Genomic DNA, 17,835 nt, shown 5'->3' with positions numbered 1-17,835 from the left:
GAGAGAGAGACAGAGAGAAAGGTCTTCCATTGCCGTTGGTTCACCCTCCAATGGCCGCCGTGGCCGGCGCGCTGCGGCTGGCGCACCGCGCTGATCCGATGGCAGGAGCCAGGAGCCAGGTGCTTTTCCTGGTCTCCCATGGGGTGCAGGGCCCAAGCACCTGGGCCATCCTCCACTGCACTCCCTGGCCACAGCAGAGGGCTGGCCTGGAAGAGGGGCAACCGGGACAGAATCCGGCGCCCCGACCGGGACTAGAACCCGGTGTGCCGGCGCCGCTAGGCGGAGGATTAGCCTAGTGAGCCGCGGCGCCGGCTTAACTATCTTTAGATAAGATTGAAAGGTGACTTTGTTCATATGATATAGATGAAGTATTTTTATCCACCAAAATTTTTTGATAATTTATTAGAATTCTATAACCCAAAGCTTTATGTTACCCAAGTGTCTCCCACAATACCTCCTACAGTCTCTCCTTCAAACATATAATGGACTTGTGGATAACATAATTTAAAATTTGATTATAGTCATTTTCCATGTCAGTTTCTCATGGCTTGCCTACTACACTTTATTGCTCAAAGGCTACTGCAAGCTGATACAATTTGTTATCATAGGTGATATCTAAAATTTTATTCAAGTCAAGCATATTATAATTATGAAAATTAATCCTAGATAAAATTGGCTTAAATTGGATGAAATCTTCTGTACATTATTATTTGAAATTTATAACATCATACTTTTTGACTTTACCTCTCATATTCTTCTTAGAGGTACTTTCAATCTTCTGTTCATTTTCATTTTAATGATTATCTTCCTGTTGAAATGAAAAATTTCTTATCTACTTAACAGCCCATTCCAACAACTCACATGGGAGAAGTTTGCATTTACTGAATCAGTTTTCTCCTGAGTCCTAGATACTCCATGGATTAAGATATTAGGTCAGGGACCATTATTGTGGTATAGCAGATTAAGTCACTGCCTGCAGCAGTAGCATCCCATAAGGGCACAGGACCAAGTCCTGGCTTCTCCACTTCCATTCCAGCTCCCTGCTAATGTGCCTGGGAAAGTAGCCCAGGATGGCCAAGTCATTGAACCCCTGTACCCACATGGGGGACCCAGAAGAAGCTCCTGGCTCCTGCCTTCAGCCTGGCCCAGCCTCAGCCTCTGTGGTCATTTGAAGAGTGAACAGGGGGTGTAACACCTCTCTCTCTCTCTCTGTCCCTTTCTCTGTAACTCTACCTTTCAAATGAATAAAATAAATATTTTATATATATAAAAATATATTAGGTCAGAAACAAATAAATGTTTCTAAGCCTTTAACTTTCTTAATAGGCACAAAAGTATTTAGAATATTTAATAAACGTTAGTAAAAGTTACTAACTGAAGTGGGAGGTGTTTTTTTCTGGTCTGTTACTTGAAAATTGACTTAAAATCTCATAAGTAGTGCATTTTAGTACTACTTTTATAACACATGAAGGATAGGTGGAGGGCAGATAGTCATCAGATTGTTCAGATGAAAGAAAACCAAATGATACAAACCACTCAAATAATTTTGTGCCTAAATTATGTATCTATATATTAATATTATATATTAATTTTGACGATGTGTTTATATATACCAAATATAATTATTTTTTCCATAAGGAAATATATTCAATAAATTGCTTGATTTTTACCCTAAACAACTTTCTATTCATCAAAGAACATTTTTTTCTGTTTATTTTTATTTCATTAGGAAAGCGCCATCTGCTGGTCCATTGCAGAAGTGCAATAGTTATTTGAGCTTGCGGTCACAAAAATGATGACCCTTTAAATGATTTCTCCTGATCTTTTAGTATTTTAGTAACGTCGATAAAGGAGAGTGCCAAGTGATATTTTTATCCTAAAACCATAGGTATATAGCCCTATAGCTTATCAGAATAGCTTTGAAGAAATAATTTCATAAATAGGAGCATGAAACACTCAGCATAGTGGGAACTGACACTTGTCCCTTACATATCCATTGTTCTTTTTTTTTTTTTTTTTTTTTTTTGACAGGCAGAGTGGACAGTGAGAGAGAGAGACAGAGAGAGAAAGGTCTTCCTTTGCCGTTGGTTCACCCTCCAATGGCCACCGCTGCAGCCGGCGCACCGCGCTGATCCGATGGCAGGAGCCAGGATCCAGGTGCTTTTCCTGGTCTCCCATGGGGTGCAGGGCCCAAGCACCTGGGCCATCCTCCACTGCACTCCCTGGCCATAGCAGAGAGCTGGCCTGGAAGAGGGGCAACCGGGACAGAATCCGGCGCCCCGATCAGGACTAGAACCCGGTGTGCCGGTGCCGCAAGGTGGAGGATTAGCCTATTGAGCCACGGCGCCGGCCCCATTGTTCTTTTAACTTTTCATTTTTTTCCATCTTAGGGAGCTTCCATTCTGAGAATGCTTGAAGACTGGATAACACCTGAGAGATTTAAAGAAGGATGCCAGGTATCATTTGTTACTTCTAGTGGTATTAAAAGTAAACTTGCACTAATATGTGACTGGTGCATGTTAAGGTATGTGATTTATTAAGGATCATTTTCTTATTACTTTCCTTATTCAGAAATAGATTCTACAAAAAATGATGAGAGGTGACTTTGTGTCTGGTGATGTGCTTCCGTTGTATCTGTAATCATTAAGCAGAGGTTTCACGGAGAAGCTGGAGCAGACTATGCAGTGATGTTGGAAAGCCTTTGTATATGTAGTAGTCCCCTGGCTTGGGCTGCTGTGGCACAGTGCAGTAGGCTTGGACAACAGGAGTTTCTTTTTCACAGTTCTGCAGCTTGGGATGTGTAGATCTAGGTGCTGCTGAATTCAGGTTCTGGACAGGGCCTTCTCTGCGCTTGCACATGCTTGTCTTCTCACTGTGTACTCACATGACATATTTATATATATATATAATAAAATATATATAGTGTGTGTATATATATGTGTGTGTGAGTATGTGTATATATACACACACACACATCAAGGTTGTATATATATATGTGTATATATAATATACACCCTTAGCTCAGGTGTTTTATACATATATACACACACACACACACACACACACACATGCATTAAGGGTGAGGGCCCCCCTACAGGAGTTTCAGGGGAACACAGTGTGATAGGGAGATTTGAATCTACCTGTGAGGCTCTCCCCTTAGAGTGCATAGAACATTTTTCCTTCGATTGGATTGGAAAATGCTTCCTATGTAAGAGGGAAATATTATTATAATGGAATCAGTGAATGAAGAGGGCTGCTTCTTCTTCTTTTTTTTTTTTTAGAATATATCAGTTTATGTAAGTAAACAACACACTTTGTACATGTTTTACATGGATATTCACAGGATTTTTTTTTTGATTTTTTTAAACTTTTATTTAATGAATATAAATTTCCAAAGTACAGAATATTGATTACAATGACTTCCCCCCTATAATGTCCCTCCAACCTGCAACCCTCCCCTTATCCATTCCCTCTCCCCTTCCATTCATGTCGAGATTCATTTTCGATTCTCTTTATATACAGAAGATCAGTTTAGCATACATTAAGTAAAGATTTCAACAGTTTGCTCCCACACAGAAACATAAAGTGAAAAATACTGTTTGAGTACTAGTTATAGCATTAAATCTCAATGTACAGCACACTAAGGACAAAGATCCTACATGAGGAGGAAGTGCAGAGTGACTCCTGTTGTTGACTTAACAATTTGACACTCTTGTTTATGGCATCAGCAATCACCCTAGGCTCTTGTCATGAGCTGCCAAGGCTATGGAAGCCCCCTGGATTCACTGACTCTGATCATTTTTAAACAAGGCCATAGTCAAAGTGGAAGTTCTCTCCTCCCTTCAGAGAAAGGTACCTACTTCTTTGATGACCCGTTCTTTCCACTGGGATCTCACTCGTGGAGATCTTTCATTTAGGTGTTTTTTTTTTTTCCCCCCAGAGTGTCTTGGCTTTCCATGCCTGAAATACTCTCATGGGCATTTCAGCTGGATCCACATGCCTTAAGGGCTGATTATGAGGCCAGAGTGCTGTTAGGACATTTGCCATTCTATTCACAGGATTTTACTGATAGTTCTGCACTAAATTATTTAATTGCAAAGGAAATTTGCTATTGCTGGAAGAATTCACTGGCTTTAGACAACAAAGCAAAATAACGATTAGTCAAGTGACCTTTGCCCAAGATTTCAGATCCATTAAGTAGTAATGTGTGGCACCATCTAATTAACACTCTGAGATGAAAACTTCTAATGAGCATCAGGTATACTAAGCTAGGAAATGTTAAACTCTGCCAGGCATTTTATGGTACCTACAGGGCAATTACTGAGATGTCTCATTTTCCTCCCCACAAGTTTGTTTATTTTTTTTTAACTTTTATTTAATAAATATAAATTTTGAAAGTACAACTTGTGGTTGCTTCCTTTTGAAAACAGGAAAGACAGCAGCTCCTCTACACTTCCCACTGAAGTGCTTTACTCCAGGGGATGTTTCAGCTTCTTCATTTTTGTTCTTCCTGCAAACACAAAGCCGATTGCCTCAGGCTTGGTTTTTATCAAAGCAACTACAGTGGGGCCCTGCAAATGTCCTGTCAGCAGGTTGGACCCATTCCAGCCTAGAAATGGAATCATCTTCCTTCTCTTTCCCTTCCACATCCATCGTCCCTGCTGTGATGATGGAGGAAGTTAGGCAGAGCAGTGCTGATGGTGGTACCCAGTCCATCAAATGGGAAACAGATGGGGGCAGCACCCGACAGCTTTCACAAGGAGAACCAGTACTTCTTACAGGCATGACTCCTTGGGATCGTGCCGCCATCCCAGTCTCCTTCTGATGGCCACATCCAAATGTGTCATCTTGTTGTCTCTGTACTTCCCCAAAGGGACATGGTCTCCTTCTATCCAATACTAAAATTCCTGTGTAATGATTAAAAGTAACAAGATGGGCTGGCGCTGTGGCGCAGCAAGTTAATGCCCTGGCCTGAAGTACCAGCATCCCATATGGGTGCTGGTTCGAGACCCAGCTGCTCCACTTCTGATCCAGCTCTCCGCTATGGCCTGGGAAAGCAGTAGAAGATGGCCAAAGTCCTTGGGCCCCTGCACCCGTGTGGGAGACCTGGAGGAAGCTCCTGGCTCCTGGCACTGTTTCGGCCGTTGCGGCCAATTGGGGAGTAAACCAGCAAATGGAAGACCCCTCTCTCTCTCTTTCTCTCTCTCTCTGCCTCTCCTCTCCCTGTGTAACTCTGACTTACAAATAAATAAATAAATCTTAAAAAAAAATAACGAGACCAAGGCTACTATTTAGGAGTGCACTGGTACGTTGTACAGCTTTGTCCATTAATAGACAATCTGTGGCACTGGGTGCAAAAGAAGCCATACGCTGTGCTTGCATGTAGGTGAGACCTCGGTGACTTTTCCTTCAGCTTCAGCTTCAGCTTCAGATTTCATCAGCTCTTCTCTTATTGTAAGCAACTGTAGTCAGGAACCCTGTCCTCCATAGTTTTGTATATACATCAAAACTGCATACTCACAGGCATAGTAGTATGCACCACACACACAATTATTAGGTGATCCAGAAAATACCTGGTGAATGAATGAGTGAATAGTCTGCAATAAATAAAATAAAGCATAGAAATACAGAAAATGCATGGGGCCAGAACTGTTGCACAGTAGGTTAAAGCCCTGGCCTGCAGTGCTGGCATCCCATATGGGCACTGGTTTGGGTTCCAGCTGCTCCACTTCTGATCCAGCTCCCTGCTAATGTGCCTGGGGAAGCCGTGGACAATTGCCCAAGTCCTTGGGTCCCTGAACCCACATGGGAGACCCAGAAGAAGCTTCTGGCTCCTGGCTTTGGATCAGCTCAGTTCCGGCCATTATAGCCATTTGGGGAGTGAATCAGTGGATAGAAGACCTCTCTCTCTCTCACTCTCTGTCTCTCTGTCTTTACCTCTCTAACTGTCTTTCAAATAAATAAAATACATCTTTTAAAAAAATAAAATTCATTTTTAAAACCTACATTAAAATTCCATTGAATAGTTTCATTCCAAATGAAACTGTAATTGATAATACATTCTTGATATCTTCAGAGCTGACTCCAAGTTAAGTGATATTTCATATTCACTTCTTAAGAGAAGGATCAAAGTAGTTCTTGAAAGCAAATAGTTTTTCTAATAATTTAATAATACTCTCAGATTTCCTTTAACTCAGTATCTATGCTATAATTACTTTTTTAAAAAATCTTGTCTAAAATGAATATTTATGAAGTTAAAATAGTTTTCCTCTACCCTAAATCTCTGTGGTCCTGTAAGCTGAATGGAGATGAATAGATATAAATTTGTCATACCATTATTGCTCTATGGAATAAATGTACAAAAAAAAAAAAAAAAAACGACCAAACCATTCACTCCTTTCCTTCAACCATCAAATACTAGGTAATAGCTGAAAGTAACCTATGATCAATGTAGGCCATGTTCAGTCAGCTCTTAGGCCAACCAGAACATTCCCTCACAAAGTTCAAGCATCCAAACAGTATCTTCCTTAAGCTATTATACACAAAGTGTGATTCTTGCCCTTACATTCCATAATCCATGCTCTGCAGTAGCTGACCTGGTCAGGTATTGAATCTGGTGATGGCTGGTTGTCCATACCTTTTTTTGTTCTCATTGCCTTCTTTTAAACCCAAGCTCAGATAGCAAAACAGATACAGAGTTGAAGGAAAGGAGAGCAAAATCAACTGGAAAATCCTTGATCCTTTGGCAGTTCATAAAGAGTATAATAGATAACATAAAAGGCTACCAAATAGAAACTAAAAAGTCTACCCACCCTTCTGCTTTTCTTCTGGTATCGGAGAGGGCAGGAATGGCCTGGGTGGGAAGTGTTCTTTCCCTTTCTGGAATGACTTCATCGTGATTATTCAGGGTGGTGAAGAAGGAAATTTCCTAATATAGAGAATTCGGAAGCACTAATATCGACAAAACGAAATCAGCACTGTTTAACCTAATGTTTATGTAAATTCCCATTCAGCCTCTAGTTCAGAAGCAATGCACTGCAGTTTAAAAGACAAGGACAACAAGAATGATGACAAAAACCAAAAACCTGGATCTGAGATTGAGAATTCTACTCAATAATGATCTCAGGCAAATCCTTTCACCTTTACAGCCACCCAGGTAGCAGGTTTCTTTGCCTCTAAAATGTAGGAGTTACATTAAATAATACAAAGAGCCCTCTAGTCCCAAGATTGCAGGTTGCTCAAGACATTATAAAATATCTCATTGTAAGATAATCTCTGCCACATTAATTTTAAGATGATACTATTCCATAAAAATTTTTCATTAACACATGATGATAATTATTACTATACTATGTCCAAGTATTTTATCAAGCTACAGTAAATGACACAAGGACCCTCTGGATTGCTTACCTAAAACTGACACAGAGAACGGTATTTGCTGTTTCTGCCTTCCTTTGCCTGCCCTCTGGTGGTAGTGTTAAGAAGTGAATTAATCAAAAGAACAAATATGGAGACAACATTCCAAGTTAGCCTCAGCCCTGCTCCAAGTCTCTTGGAGTGGCTATTGTTGGAGTAAATATTGTTCTCGCTAATACTGTGTGCCTGAAAAGAAAAGGAATTTAGAAGATAACATGACTTGGATGGAAAATTATAGCAACTCAGACTAAAAATGATATGTTCAAAGTTAACCAGTAAGAACACTTGTGAAGGTTCTACAAGTATTTCTATTCAAAGCTTCCATGTTTTAAATGGAACAATTCTAGAAAGTAACAAGAGTGAGACAATAAGAACTTTGGAAGGTTCCTGGAAACCTCAGGTAGCATCCAGTTACAGGATTAGCAGACATAAAGTCCCCCTGAGGATTTATTACACCATATCTGAAAACCCCAGTGTTGAGAGAGGTGTTGTGAACAGAATTTCCCAAAGTGGGAGCCTTCTATTTGAAAGTTTCATATTTTTAAAATATTTGAGAGTAAAGCCTTTGTTCTGTAGGGTAAATAGTTTCCCAGTTCATCCATCAACTCATCCATCTCATCCATCATCTCATTATTCAAAAGATTATTCATCCATTTCTATAGAACAGAGGAGGGCAAACCTCTAGCTACAGATCAGATGTAGCCCAAGTGTCTGTGTTTTAAGATCCAAGAATGCAAAAAAGTTTCTACCTTTTCCAGTGGTTTGGGAAAAATCAAAAGAAGAATATTTCATGACATATAAAACCGATGAGACTCAATAATAGTTTATTGGAATAATGGTTTATTGGAAGATGGCTTTCCCATTCATTCACATATTGTCTTTGCTGGCTTTAGCTTGGAGGCAGGGGCTGAACTGAGTAGCTGTGAGTGGGGGTTCAGTTCATGTTGTGGAAGCATGAGAAAATCCAACTTTTATTTCTAAAATGGTTGTAATCTTTCACATTCAGATTTACTTGAGAAGATTCCATTTTCAAAATGCAAAAACTTCAGATTTTTGGAAAGCACTGGAGGAGGTAAGGAAGAAATACTATTTTGTCTGACTTACAAATGATTTATCCGTCATTTATCTGACTATCCTATTCTTTTATTTTCCCTTACTTGTTAATTAGTCAATCTCTACTTCTTTTTCAATTGTAGGCAAGTAACCTTCCAGTGGGAGAAGTGATGGACACTTGGACCAGACAGATGGGTTATCCTGTGCTTAATGTGAACAACGGGAGGAACATCATACAGAAGCGCTTTCTGTTGGACTCAAAAGCTGATCCTTCCCAGCCACCTTCAGATCTTGGGTAAGGCACTAGGATGCATTTCAAAAGAAAACAGAAATATAGTAGAAATACTGGTCATTAACTTAGATCCTACTCTTGAGGACATGACTGATGGGTGACGGTATAAAAGCACAGTACCTTTATGGAAACAAAAAGATTCAAAAATAGCTGAGTGGTCTCCAGGTTCCATATGGTAGCTGCACACACACATGCCTATGTCCTGTTTACCTTGGGTATCACTGAAGAGAGAAATAGAAGCACAAAAAGAAATAAGCCTGGAAGCACCAAGGAAATAAAAAGAAGGGGCCATATGCATCATAGAATTCTAGAAGAAAAGTGAAAGGAATATTGACAGAAATCAGCCAACCTGAAGAAGATGTAGCCAAATAATACTAATGGGACAGGCTTAGGGCTCAGTGCAGCATGAGAGTGAAGGGCAAAGATGAGAAGCGAGCCTGGAATAGGGCAACTAGTTGGAAGTCTACATTCAGGACAATTGTGCCAGTGGGGCATGTCCCTCCCACTTTCTCTCCTTCTACTACCATTCCTTTCTCCGTACAGAAGTCTCAGAAATCTGCCCAGGACTTCAGGCAAAAAATCTAGAGAAGTTGATTCCTAAATAAATGGTTGAAGACAGTGGAATTAAACTAAGGGTTTCCCTTTGGTTAGGACCCCCACAGTAAAGTCATCCTCAATGTGGCATTTATGGCACAAGTAGGCAGCACCCTCAAGCACGGATGGAGTGCCCAATCAGACTTGCTGTTCAGCTGGGAAGCCTGTTCCCAAAATCTATGTAGCATTTCAACGGTACAGAGATTGCATACCAGCCATTAAGAGTAAACATTTTAGTTTTATCCCTTTTATAATGATTTATTTATCATTTATTTATTTTGTAATTTATGTGAAAGACTTGAGACAGATAGTGAGAGAGAGAGAGAAAAATAGAAAGACAGAAAGAGACAAAGAGACTTCAGAAAGAGATCTGTCTGCTGTTTACTCCCCAGATGCCCACAACAGCCAGAGCTGGGCCAGGCCTAAACCAGGGGGCTGGAACTCAAATAAGATCTCCCACTTGGGTGGCAGGGACCCAAGTACTTAAGCTACCATCTGTCACCTCCCAGTGTGCATTAGCAGGAAGCTGGGATCAGAAAGAGAGGCAGGACTTGAAGCTGAGCATTCTGATATGGATGCAGGCATCCCATGGAGTGTCTTAGATGCTCTGCCAAATGCTCACCCCTGGTGTTTTCTTAAATATGAAGGGACAATTGAGGATCACAAGATACATGGAAAAGTCTGGAAGGATAAAAAGCTATGTCAGCAAATGAAAAGCCCTAACTGTAAGAAGCATAAATGAGGAAACAGAAAATACATTTGTGAAATATATTCAGATCAAAGAAGCAATTGTACTCCTTAAGAGCAGAAGGTCTTGGAAAAACCGACTGAAAATACAAAAAGAGCCCTAGAAGACTAAACCTTTGGTTGTCAAAAAAATTAATAAGCCAACTAGAAATAAATTTGAGAAATTCTCAAAAAATGTAGGGCAGGGGCCGATGCTGGGGCTCACTTGGTTAATCCTCCGCCTACAGCGCTGGCACCCCATATGGATGCTGGGTTCTAGTCCCAGTTGTTCTTCTTCCAGTCCAGCTCTCTGCTGTGGCCCCAGGAAGACAGTGGAGAATGGCCCAAGTGCTTGGTCCCCTGCAGATAGGGGACCCAGAGAAAGCACCTGGCTCCTGGCTTCGGATCGGTGTAGCTCTGGCCGTAGCAGCCATTTGGGGGGGTGAACCAATGGAAGGAAGACCTTTCTCTCTGTCTCTCTCTCCCACTGTCTAATTCTATCTGTCAAATAAATTTTTAAAAAGTAGGAAAATACAGGTACAACTGGCAAATATGAAAGAAAAGACAATTATGGCAAGTATAGCATCAAACTAAGAATATCCTTCAAAAAGAAAAACTTGAGGGGTAAATTACATCTAAGGAGTAATAGAGGAAACAAGGGTTCCAATTAGAAAGCTACACTTAGTATATGGAACAAAACGAAAAAAAAAAAAACACAAAAATATACCTAGCTATAGCCTCAGGAAAATTCAGGATATAGACACACGGGTTAGCATGCACTAGACATATCCACAGCAACCCTGAATGTAAGAGAATTAAAAAAAAAAAAAACCTCCAGAATATTGAATTAATAAATATTTTTCAACAGGTGGGTGTCTTTAAAATTAATTAATAAGGCTGGCGCTGCCGCTCAATAGGCTAATCCTCCGCCTAGCGGCGCCGGCACACCGGGTTCTAGTCCTGGTCGGGGCGCCGGATTCTGTCCCGGTTGCCCCTCTTCCAGGCCAGCTCTCTGCTGTGGTCTGGGAGTGCGGTGGAGGATGGCCCAAGTGCTTGGGCCCTGCACCCCATGGGAGACCAGGAAGCACCTGGCTCCTGGCTTCAGATCAGTGCAGTGCGCCGGCCGCAGCGCACTAGCCGTGGCGGCCATTGGAGGGTGAACCAACGGCAAAGGAAGACCTTTCTCTCTGTCTCTCTCTCACTGTCCACTCTGCCTGTCAAAAAAAAATGAATAATTAATTATTTTAATTTAAAAAGCAGAGACATGGAGACAGTCAGAGAGCACCCATCAAGTGGGTTCACTCTCCAAATGCCTGCAATAGCCAGGGCTAGGACAGCCCCAAACCAGGAGGCAGAAACTCAATTCATGTTTCCCACATGGGTGGCAGAGACCCAACTAATTGAGCCATTGACTGATAACCTTTCCAGGAGCACATTACCAGGAAGTTGGAATTGGGAGCTAGTTGGGTCTCCAACCCATGAACTCCAATGTGGGATGCAGATGTCTTAATCACTATGCCAAACACTCACAACCCCACCCCAAATATTTTCAACTTAGAATTCTTTACCCATTCAAACTAAACCAAGTAGGAAAGTACAATAAAGACACTTTCAGACATGCAGCCACAGAAAACCCTTTCCACATACATTTCTTAGAAAGTTACTTACGGCTGAATTCAGGTTAAAGGGAGAAAGGTGGAAAAAGGAGGGTATAAATAAATTTAAAAACAGGAAGACAGCATCCAGGAAACAAGGTCTCCATCCTTGAAAAGATGTGAAAAGAAATGCACCTGGTATACCATGAATAGCTGTAAGAGCTGAATAGCTGGGATTCTGGTGGGTGATCTCCAGGAAGAAAAGAAATGGCCACCACATCAGAGACATGGATTGAGTTCCTAGCTCCTGGCTTTGGCCTTAGCTCAGTCTGGACCTTTGTGGGCATTTGGGGAGTAAATCAGCAGATGCAAACTCTTGCTTTGCCTGTCTTTGCTTCTCAAAAACAAGAGGCATTTAGAATTATCAGTGGACTGCAGAACTAAAACCAGGAGCCTTTAAAAGATTCCTGAGAGAGCAGTGAGAAAGGTGGAAAAGACTTGGTGGCTTTTCAGCATCAGCTTTTCTAATGTTGGTTAGTGATTAGTTTATCCACAAATTAACTTCTCCTGAGCATGCAAAATAGCATTTAGAAACTTAAATTCTCTTGCATGTATCATTTGTAAGGAACTTGTATACTTAATAAAATTTCCCTAAATAGTATATTAAAATCAAACCCCTAACTCTACAAACAAAATTTTTCTAGACATTAAAACCTGGCTATTGAGTTAACATTTTCTAAGCATTTCAATTAACATTACAAATCCAGTACAAGTGTTTGGCCTGATGGTTATGCCAGGTGGGACATCTATATCCGATTTCAGAGCACCTGTTCAATGTGTGCATCAAGCACTTGAATCCAACTTGCTGCTAATGCACAGCCTGGGAGGCAGTGGTGATGGCTCAAACACTTTGGTCCCTCCCACTCTGTGGAAGGCCTAGATTGATGTCTAGGCTCCTGGCTTCAGCGTGGCCCAGCTCGGGCTGCTGCAGTACTTTGAAAGGGAACCAGTAGATGAGGGGGATCTCCATCTGTCTCTGTCTCTGAAATAAATAAATGCAACAATATAAAAAAAAAACAAAGTCAACATGTCATTTTCTCTAAGTTGTTGGATTTTTAAAAATCTATCAAATATTATAAAAACTGACAAAGCATGTGCAATACAATTGATGATCTCAAAACTTACCATACTTGTATGGATACACCTTTACAAAAGTTTTAATACTTCCAGCATTTCTGCATAACTGAATAGCTATTTTTTGCATGTATTTCTGGGGTGCCAGCCCCACCCCAACTGAAAGGAACAAAATAAGAATCTCATGGACCCCAGTCTTGGGGCTGCCCCAGGAGCCTGGATGCACCACTCTGGAGGCATCATCCCAGCCCAGTGTACACAGCCTAGCCCTCCTACAGTGAATCCTGACTAAAGGAGGAGACAGAGAATGTCACTGGTCCCTGGACATTGATCCGGTTTCATGTATACCCAATTCCATTGTCCATTATTTCAACTCTTTAGTACTTAATTTGAACAGAGAGAATTCTGTACCCATCTGTACTCTGGTGTTCTCTAATCCCACTGTCTGATTCTCACTGAAGAGGCCATTTGTCGTCCTTATCTCTTTCTTAACGACTTTCTTGACTTAATTTCACAGTCACATACATTAATGATCACCTGATCAATTATTCCACAGCAATGAGAACACCATGAAGAAGGAGAATTATAGGGTATGAAGAAAGTGGTTCAGAATATATTTAATAACTAGAACTGTTTCCTTTATAGTTATATTATGTTCTTGGCCAAACTTAATATTGGTGGTTTTCAATATTTTTAAAAATATTTATTAATTTATTTAAAAATCAGAATTACAAAAAGAGAAGGAGAGACAGAGAGAGAGAGAGAGAAATAAAGGGAGAGAGAGAGAGAGATCAATCCTCCATCTGCCGTTCACTCCCCAGATGGCCACAACATCCACTGTCGCTCCCCTTCTTCGCGGAGGAACGACACAGGACCCTGTGCTGTTCTTTTGTCTGCTCGGCACTTCCCGGGTTTGCTGCTGGTTCTTCCTGGGTTGGCTACCGTCCCTTCCACCTCCGTGGAAGGGCGGTTCCCCCTGGCCACTTTCCCCACTTCCGCAGGGGAGCGGTACACCGCCGGCCGGCTCTCTCGGGGGCTGCACAGGTGTTCCTTCAGATAGATGTTTCCCTTAGATGTTCCTGGTGCATGTTGTCTCTCTCCTCCTTTATAGTCCTCTTCCACCAATCCCAACTCTGCTACCCACACACCGAGTACGCTGCTCTCCTCCAATCAGGAGCAGGATCAGCTCCTGCAGGTTATTGGTCGAACTGGAGGCAACTGTGTAAAAGTTGTTTCCTCCTCTCCCAGCGCCATATTGTGGGAGAGCAGATGCATAGAATAAGTCTTAATTCCAGTAACTTAGTCTAGTCTGAGTTGCTCCCCACAATCCACCAGGCTGAAGCTAGGAGCCAGGAGTTTCTTCCGGATTTCTCGTGTGGGTGCATGAGCCAAAGCAGTTGGACCATCTGCTGCTGCTTTCCCAGGCTCATTATCAGGGAGCTGGATTGGAAGTGGAGCAACCAGGATTTGAGCCAATTCCCATATGGGATGCTGGTAGTGCAGATGGCAGATTAACCCACTGTGCCACAGCACTTGCCCTGTGGTTTCAATATTAAAATGAATAATTCTCTTGTGAAACAATCTTCCATTCAGAAAGTTTTGTAGGAATTATGCTCTCCTGTCATTTGTATCCCTGACTTTCTGAGATTGAATTAGTTCTGAGCAGGGGCAGGAAGTGTGGTGGGATAGGGAGGGTCACAGAAGACTTTCTTTTCTAAGGATATGATATTCAGGGTGAGCAAGTTGGTGTGGGGGCAGAGACCATGTGGGATGTTTAAAACATAAATTTCGGGACCAGTGCTGCAGCACAGTGGGCTAGGTTTCCCCCTGCAGTGCCAGCATCCCATATGGAAACTGGTTCGTATCTCACCTGCTCCTCTTCTGATCCAGCTCTCTGCTGCAGCCTGGAAAAACAGTGGAAGATGGCACCTGTGTGGCAGAACTGGCAGAAGCCCCTGGCTCCTGGCTTTGGATTGGCTCAATTCCAGCCATTGTGGCCATTTGGGGAGTGAATCAGCAGATGAAAGACCTTTCTCTCTGTCTCTCCCTCTCTCTGTCTATAGCTCTACCTCTCAAATAAATAAATAAATCTTAAAAAAAAAAAAAGTAAACTACAACATGCATGAAGGCCTCAACGTTAAACAGGAGCCATGTGCATATAATAGGCGACCCTTACTGCTAAGCACAGGCTAAGTGACTGGCACTATTTTAAGAACGTTGGATATATTTTATTATAACACATGAAGAAATTGAGGCAGAGAGTTATTAAGTAACTTCTTTAAAATGGGGCCTTGATCTGAAGGCAGGCAGCTGGAATCCAAGAAATTAACAGCAGAGAGTGACTAGGGAAAGTAGTGAGAGATGAAGGTGGAGGGCAAGAAAGGCACCAGGCATGCAGACTGTGCTCAAAATTTTGGATAGTAGAGTCCAAATTGAAGAATTTTTCTATGTATTTATTTTATTTAGTAATTTTTAGGAAGAGAGAGATCAGGGCCGGCGCTGTGGCTCACTTGATTAATCCTCTGCCTGCGATGCCTGCATTCCATATGGGCGACGGGTTCTAGTCCCGGTTGTTTCTCTTCCAGTCCAGCTCTCTACTGTGGCCGGGGAGGGCAGTGGAGGATGGCCCAAGTGCTTGGGCCCTGCACCTGCATGGGAGACCAGGAGAAGCACCTGGCTCCTGGCTTTGGATCAGTGCAGCTCCAGCCATAACGGCCATTCTGGGGGTGAACCAACAGAAGGAAGACCTTTCTCTCTGTCTCTCTCTCTCACTGTCTAACTCTACCTGTCAAATAAATTTAAAAAAAAAAAAAAAAAGGAAGAGAGAGATCTCCCTTCCACTGTTTTACTCTCCAAATGCCCACAATAGCCAAGATAGGGTCAGGTTGAAGCCAGGAGCTGGGAACTCCATTTAGGTCCCTTACACGGTTGGAAGAGAAGTTGGAATCAGGAGCAGAGCTGGGTCTTGAAGCCAAGCACTCTGTCTGAACAGCTGGGCCAGATGCCGGAAGGATTTTAAAGATAGAAATGGTAGCATCATGCTTACATCGTTTAAAGTGTCCCTTCTCAGTGGGGATAAGTGTGGAAGCAGGGAGGAGACCCATGTGAGAGTAGATGGAGCTGACATGGCCTTGGGCTGGAGGGCTGTGGCAGAGGTTCCAATGACTTCAATGGAGCTAACATTTTTAAGAGTACACAGCCTGCAGAGAATTGAATCAGGAGAATTTACTAAGAACAATCTGCTCTGAACTGCTTGCTGGTCTCTTTCACAGTCATGGTCAGGCGTAGGTCCAGAGAGCTGCCAGATCTGTGCAGACCATCCCAGGATGCGTGCTGCATGAGTTGGGGGACGGAGCCTGTCTTCCAGGTTACAGTTCCGGGCTTGGGGAATTAAGTCACGCTAGCAACACATTTAGGTGCTCCCCAAAGTGGAAGCACTTCCGCATGCAAGGCAGCAGATAATGAAGAGCCCTCAGGATTATTGAATGAGCTACTTTCTAGAAGACAGCTGGCACCTGAACTGGCGAGGCATGGAGAACACCCGCTGTGCTCAGCTTGTGGGGCTCACTATGGGCCTCTCCTAGAAACCTCGGGTTCTCAGAGCCCTCACAGTAAATGCAGTTTGGAAAAACTGGGTACCTTGCTATAATGCAAGTTCTGAAAAGTAATAGTTCACGCCTGAACAAAGGACACTTTGTGTGCCTTGGATGATCTGAAGTAGCTATAGGCAGAGTGTCTTCATGATGAATGAATTGAAATGTGTCGCTCCCCATCTTCGTGGAGGAACGACACAGGACCCTGCGCTGTTCTTTCGTCTGCTCGGCCCTCCCCGGGTTTGCTGCTGGTTCTTCCCGGGTTGGCTACCATCCCTTCCACCTCCGTGGAAGGGCGGTTCCCCCTGGCCACTTTCCCCACTTCCGCGGGGGAGTGGCACTCCGCCGGCCGGCTCTCTCGGGGGCTGCACAGGTGTTCCTCTTAGATGTTCCCCTTAGACGTTCCTGGTGCATGTTGTCTCTCTCCTCCTTTATAGTCCTCTTCCACCAATCCCACACGCTACCCACACGCCGAGTTCGCTGCTCTCCTCCAATCAGGAGCAGGTCCTACAGTTTATTGGTTGAACTGGAGGCAGCTGTGTAGAAGCTGTTTCTCCCTTCTCAGCACCATATTGTGGGAGAGCAGATGCATAGAATAAGTCTTAATTCCAGTAACAGTATAGTCTGAGTTGCTCCCCACAGATCCCCCTTTCTTTTTATTTTTTGGTGTTGATACGTGCCTGTCTTCGGTGCCCTGCGGCACACACTCTGCTCTGCTTGCTGGAGTTGCCCACAGGTGCTTACAAGCCCTATCAATCAGGCAAACCGAATCCGGGTCCTCTCTTCACCATGTTGTGAGGAGGTTTTTAGGCGCTGATGCGTGCCTGAGTTCGGTGCCCTGCAGCGCATGCTCTGCTCTGCTAGAACTGCCTGCAGGTGCTTACAAGCCCTAGCAATCAGGCAAACCAAATCCAAGCCTTCTCATTGCCGTATTGTGGGGAGACTTATTGGTGTTGATAACATGCCTATCTTTGGTGACCTGCAGCCGCCCGCAGGTGCTTATCGTCTTACTAATCAGGCAGACCGAATCCAAGCTCTCTCATTGCCGTGTTGTGGGGAGGCCTTATTTTTCCCTATTTCTCTACCTCCGGGCATTCCTATCTCTCCTATTTTACTTCTATCTGCCAGCATTCCTATTTCTCTCATTTTACTTCTAAACTGTTTCTCTTATCTTCGCGGCTTCCCGGCGCCCGCCCCGAGGCTGCTTCTCAGCGCCTTCCCGGCTCTGAGCCGCTTCAGCCCGCGCTTCTCTCATCTGCACGGCTTCCCGGCTTCGCGCGCGCACTCCGCGGTCTCCGCGCCCCTTCGCGCCCGCACCACGGCCTTCGCGCTAGCCCCACGTTCCCTATCTGTTCACGCCCCGCGCGCTCTCTCTGCACGTGGCGGCTTACGCGAGTCACACAGCGTAGCTTACGTTTCCGCCACCGGTATT

General features: G+C 43.2%; 1 protein-coding gene across 1 annotated transcript in view; it reads left to right on the top strand.

The window, feature by feature from the left end:
• Positions 1 to 17,835, top strand: part of ENPEP (glutamyl aminopeptidase) — a 91,377-nt gene that overhangs the window by 46,536 nt on the left and 27,006 nt on the right. The window contains exons 8-10 of the mRNA XM_002717183.6: positions 2,391 to 2,456; positions 8,423 to 8,488; positions 8,613 to 8,764. Of these exons, the coding sequence (XP_002717229.3) occupies positions 2,391 to 2,456; positions 8,423 to 8,488; positions 8,613 to 8,764 (284 nt within the window). The remainder of the gene's footprint in view (positions 1 to 2,390; positions 2,457 to 8,422; positions 8,489 to 8,612; positions 8,765 to 17,835) is intronic.

The sequence above is a fragment of the Oryctolagus cuniculus genome, chromosome 8 (genome assembly GCF_051225735.1).
Source record: "Oryctolagus cuniculus isolate XC-2025 breed Fujian yellow rabbit chromosome 8, ASM5122573v1, whole genome shotgun sequence".
Taxonomy (NCBI): Eukaryota; Metazoa; Chordata; class Mammalia; order Lagomorpha; family Leporidae; genus Oryctolagus; species Oryctolagus cuniculus.
This window is presented reverse-complemented; position numbering and strand designations above follow the sequence as displayed.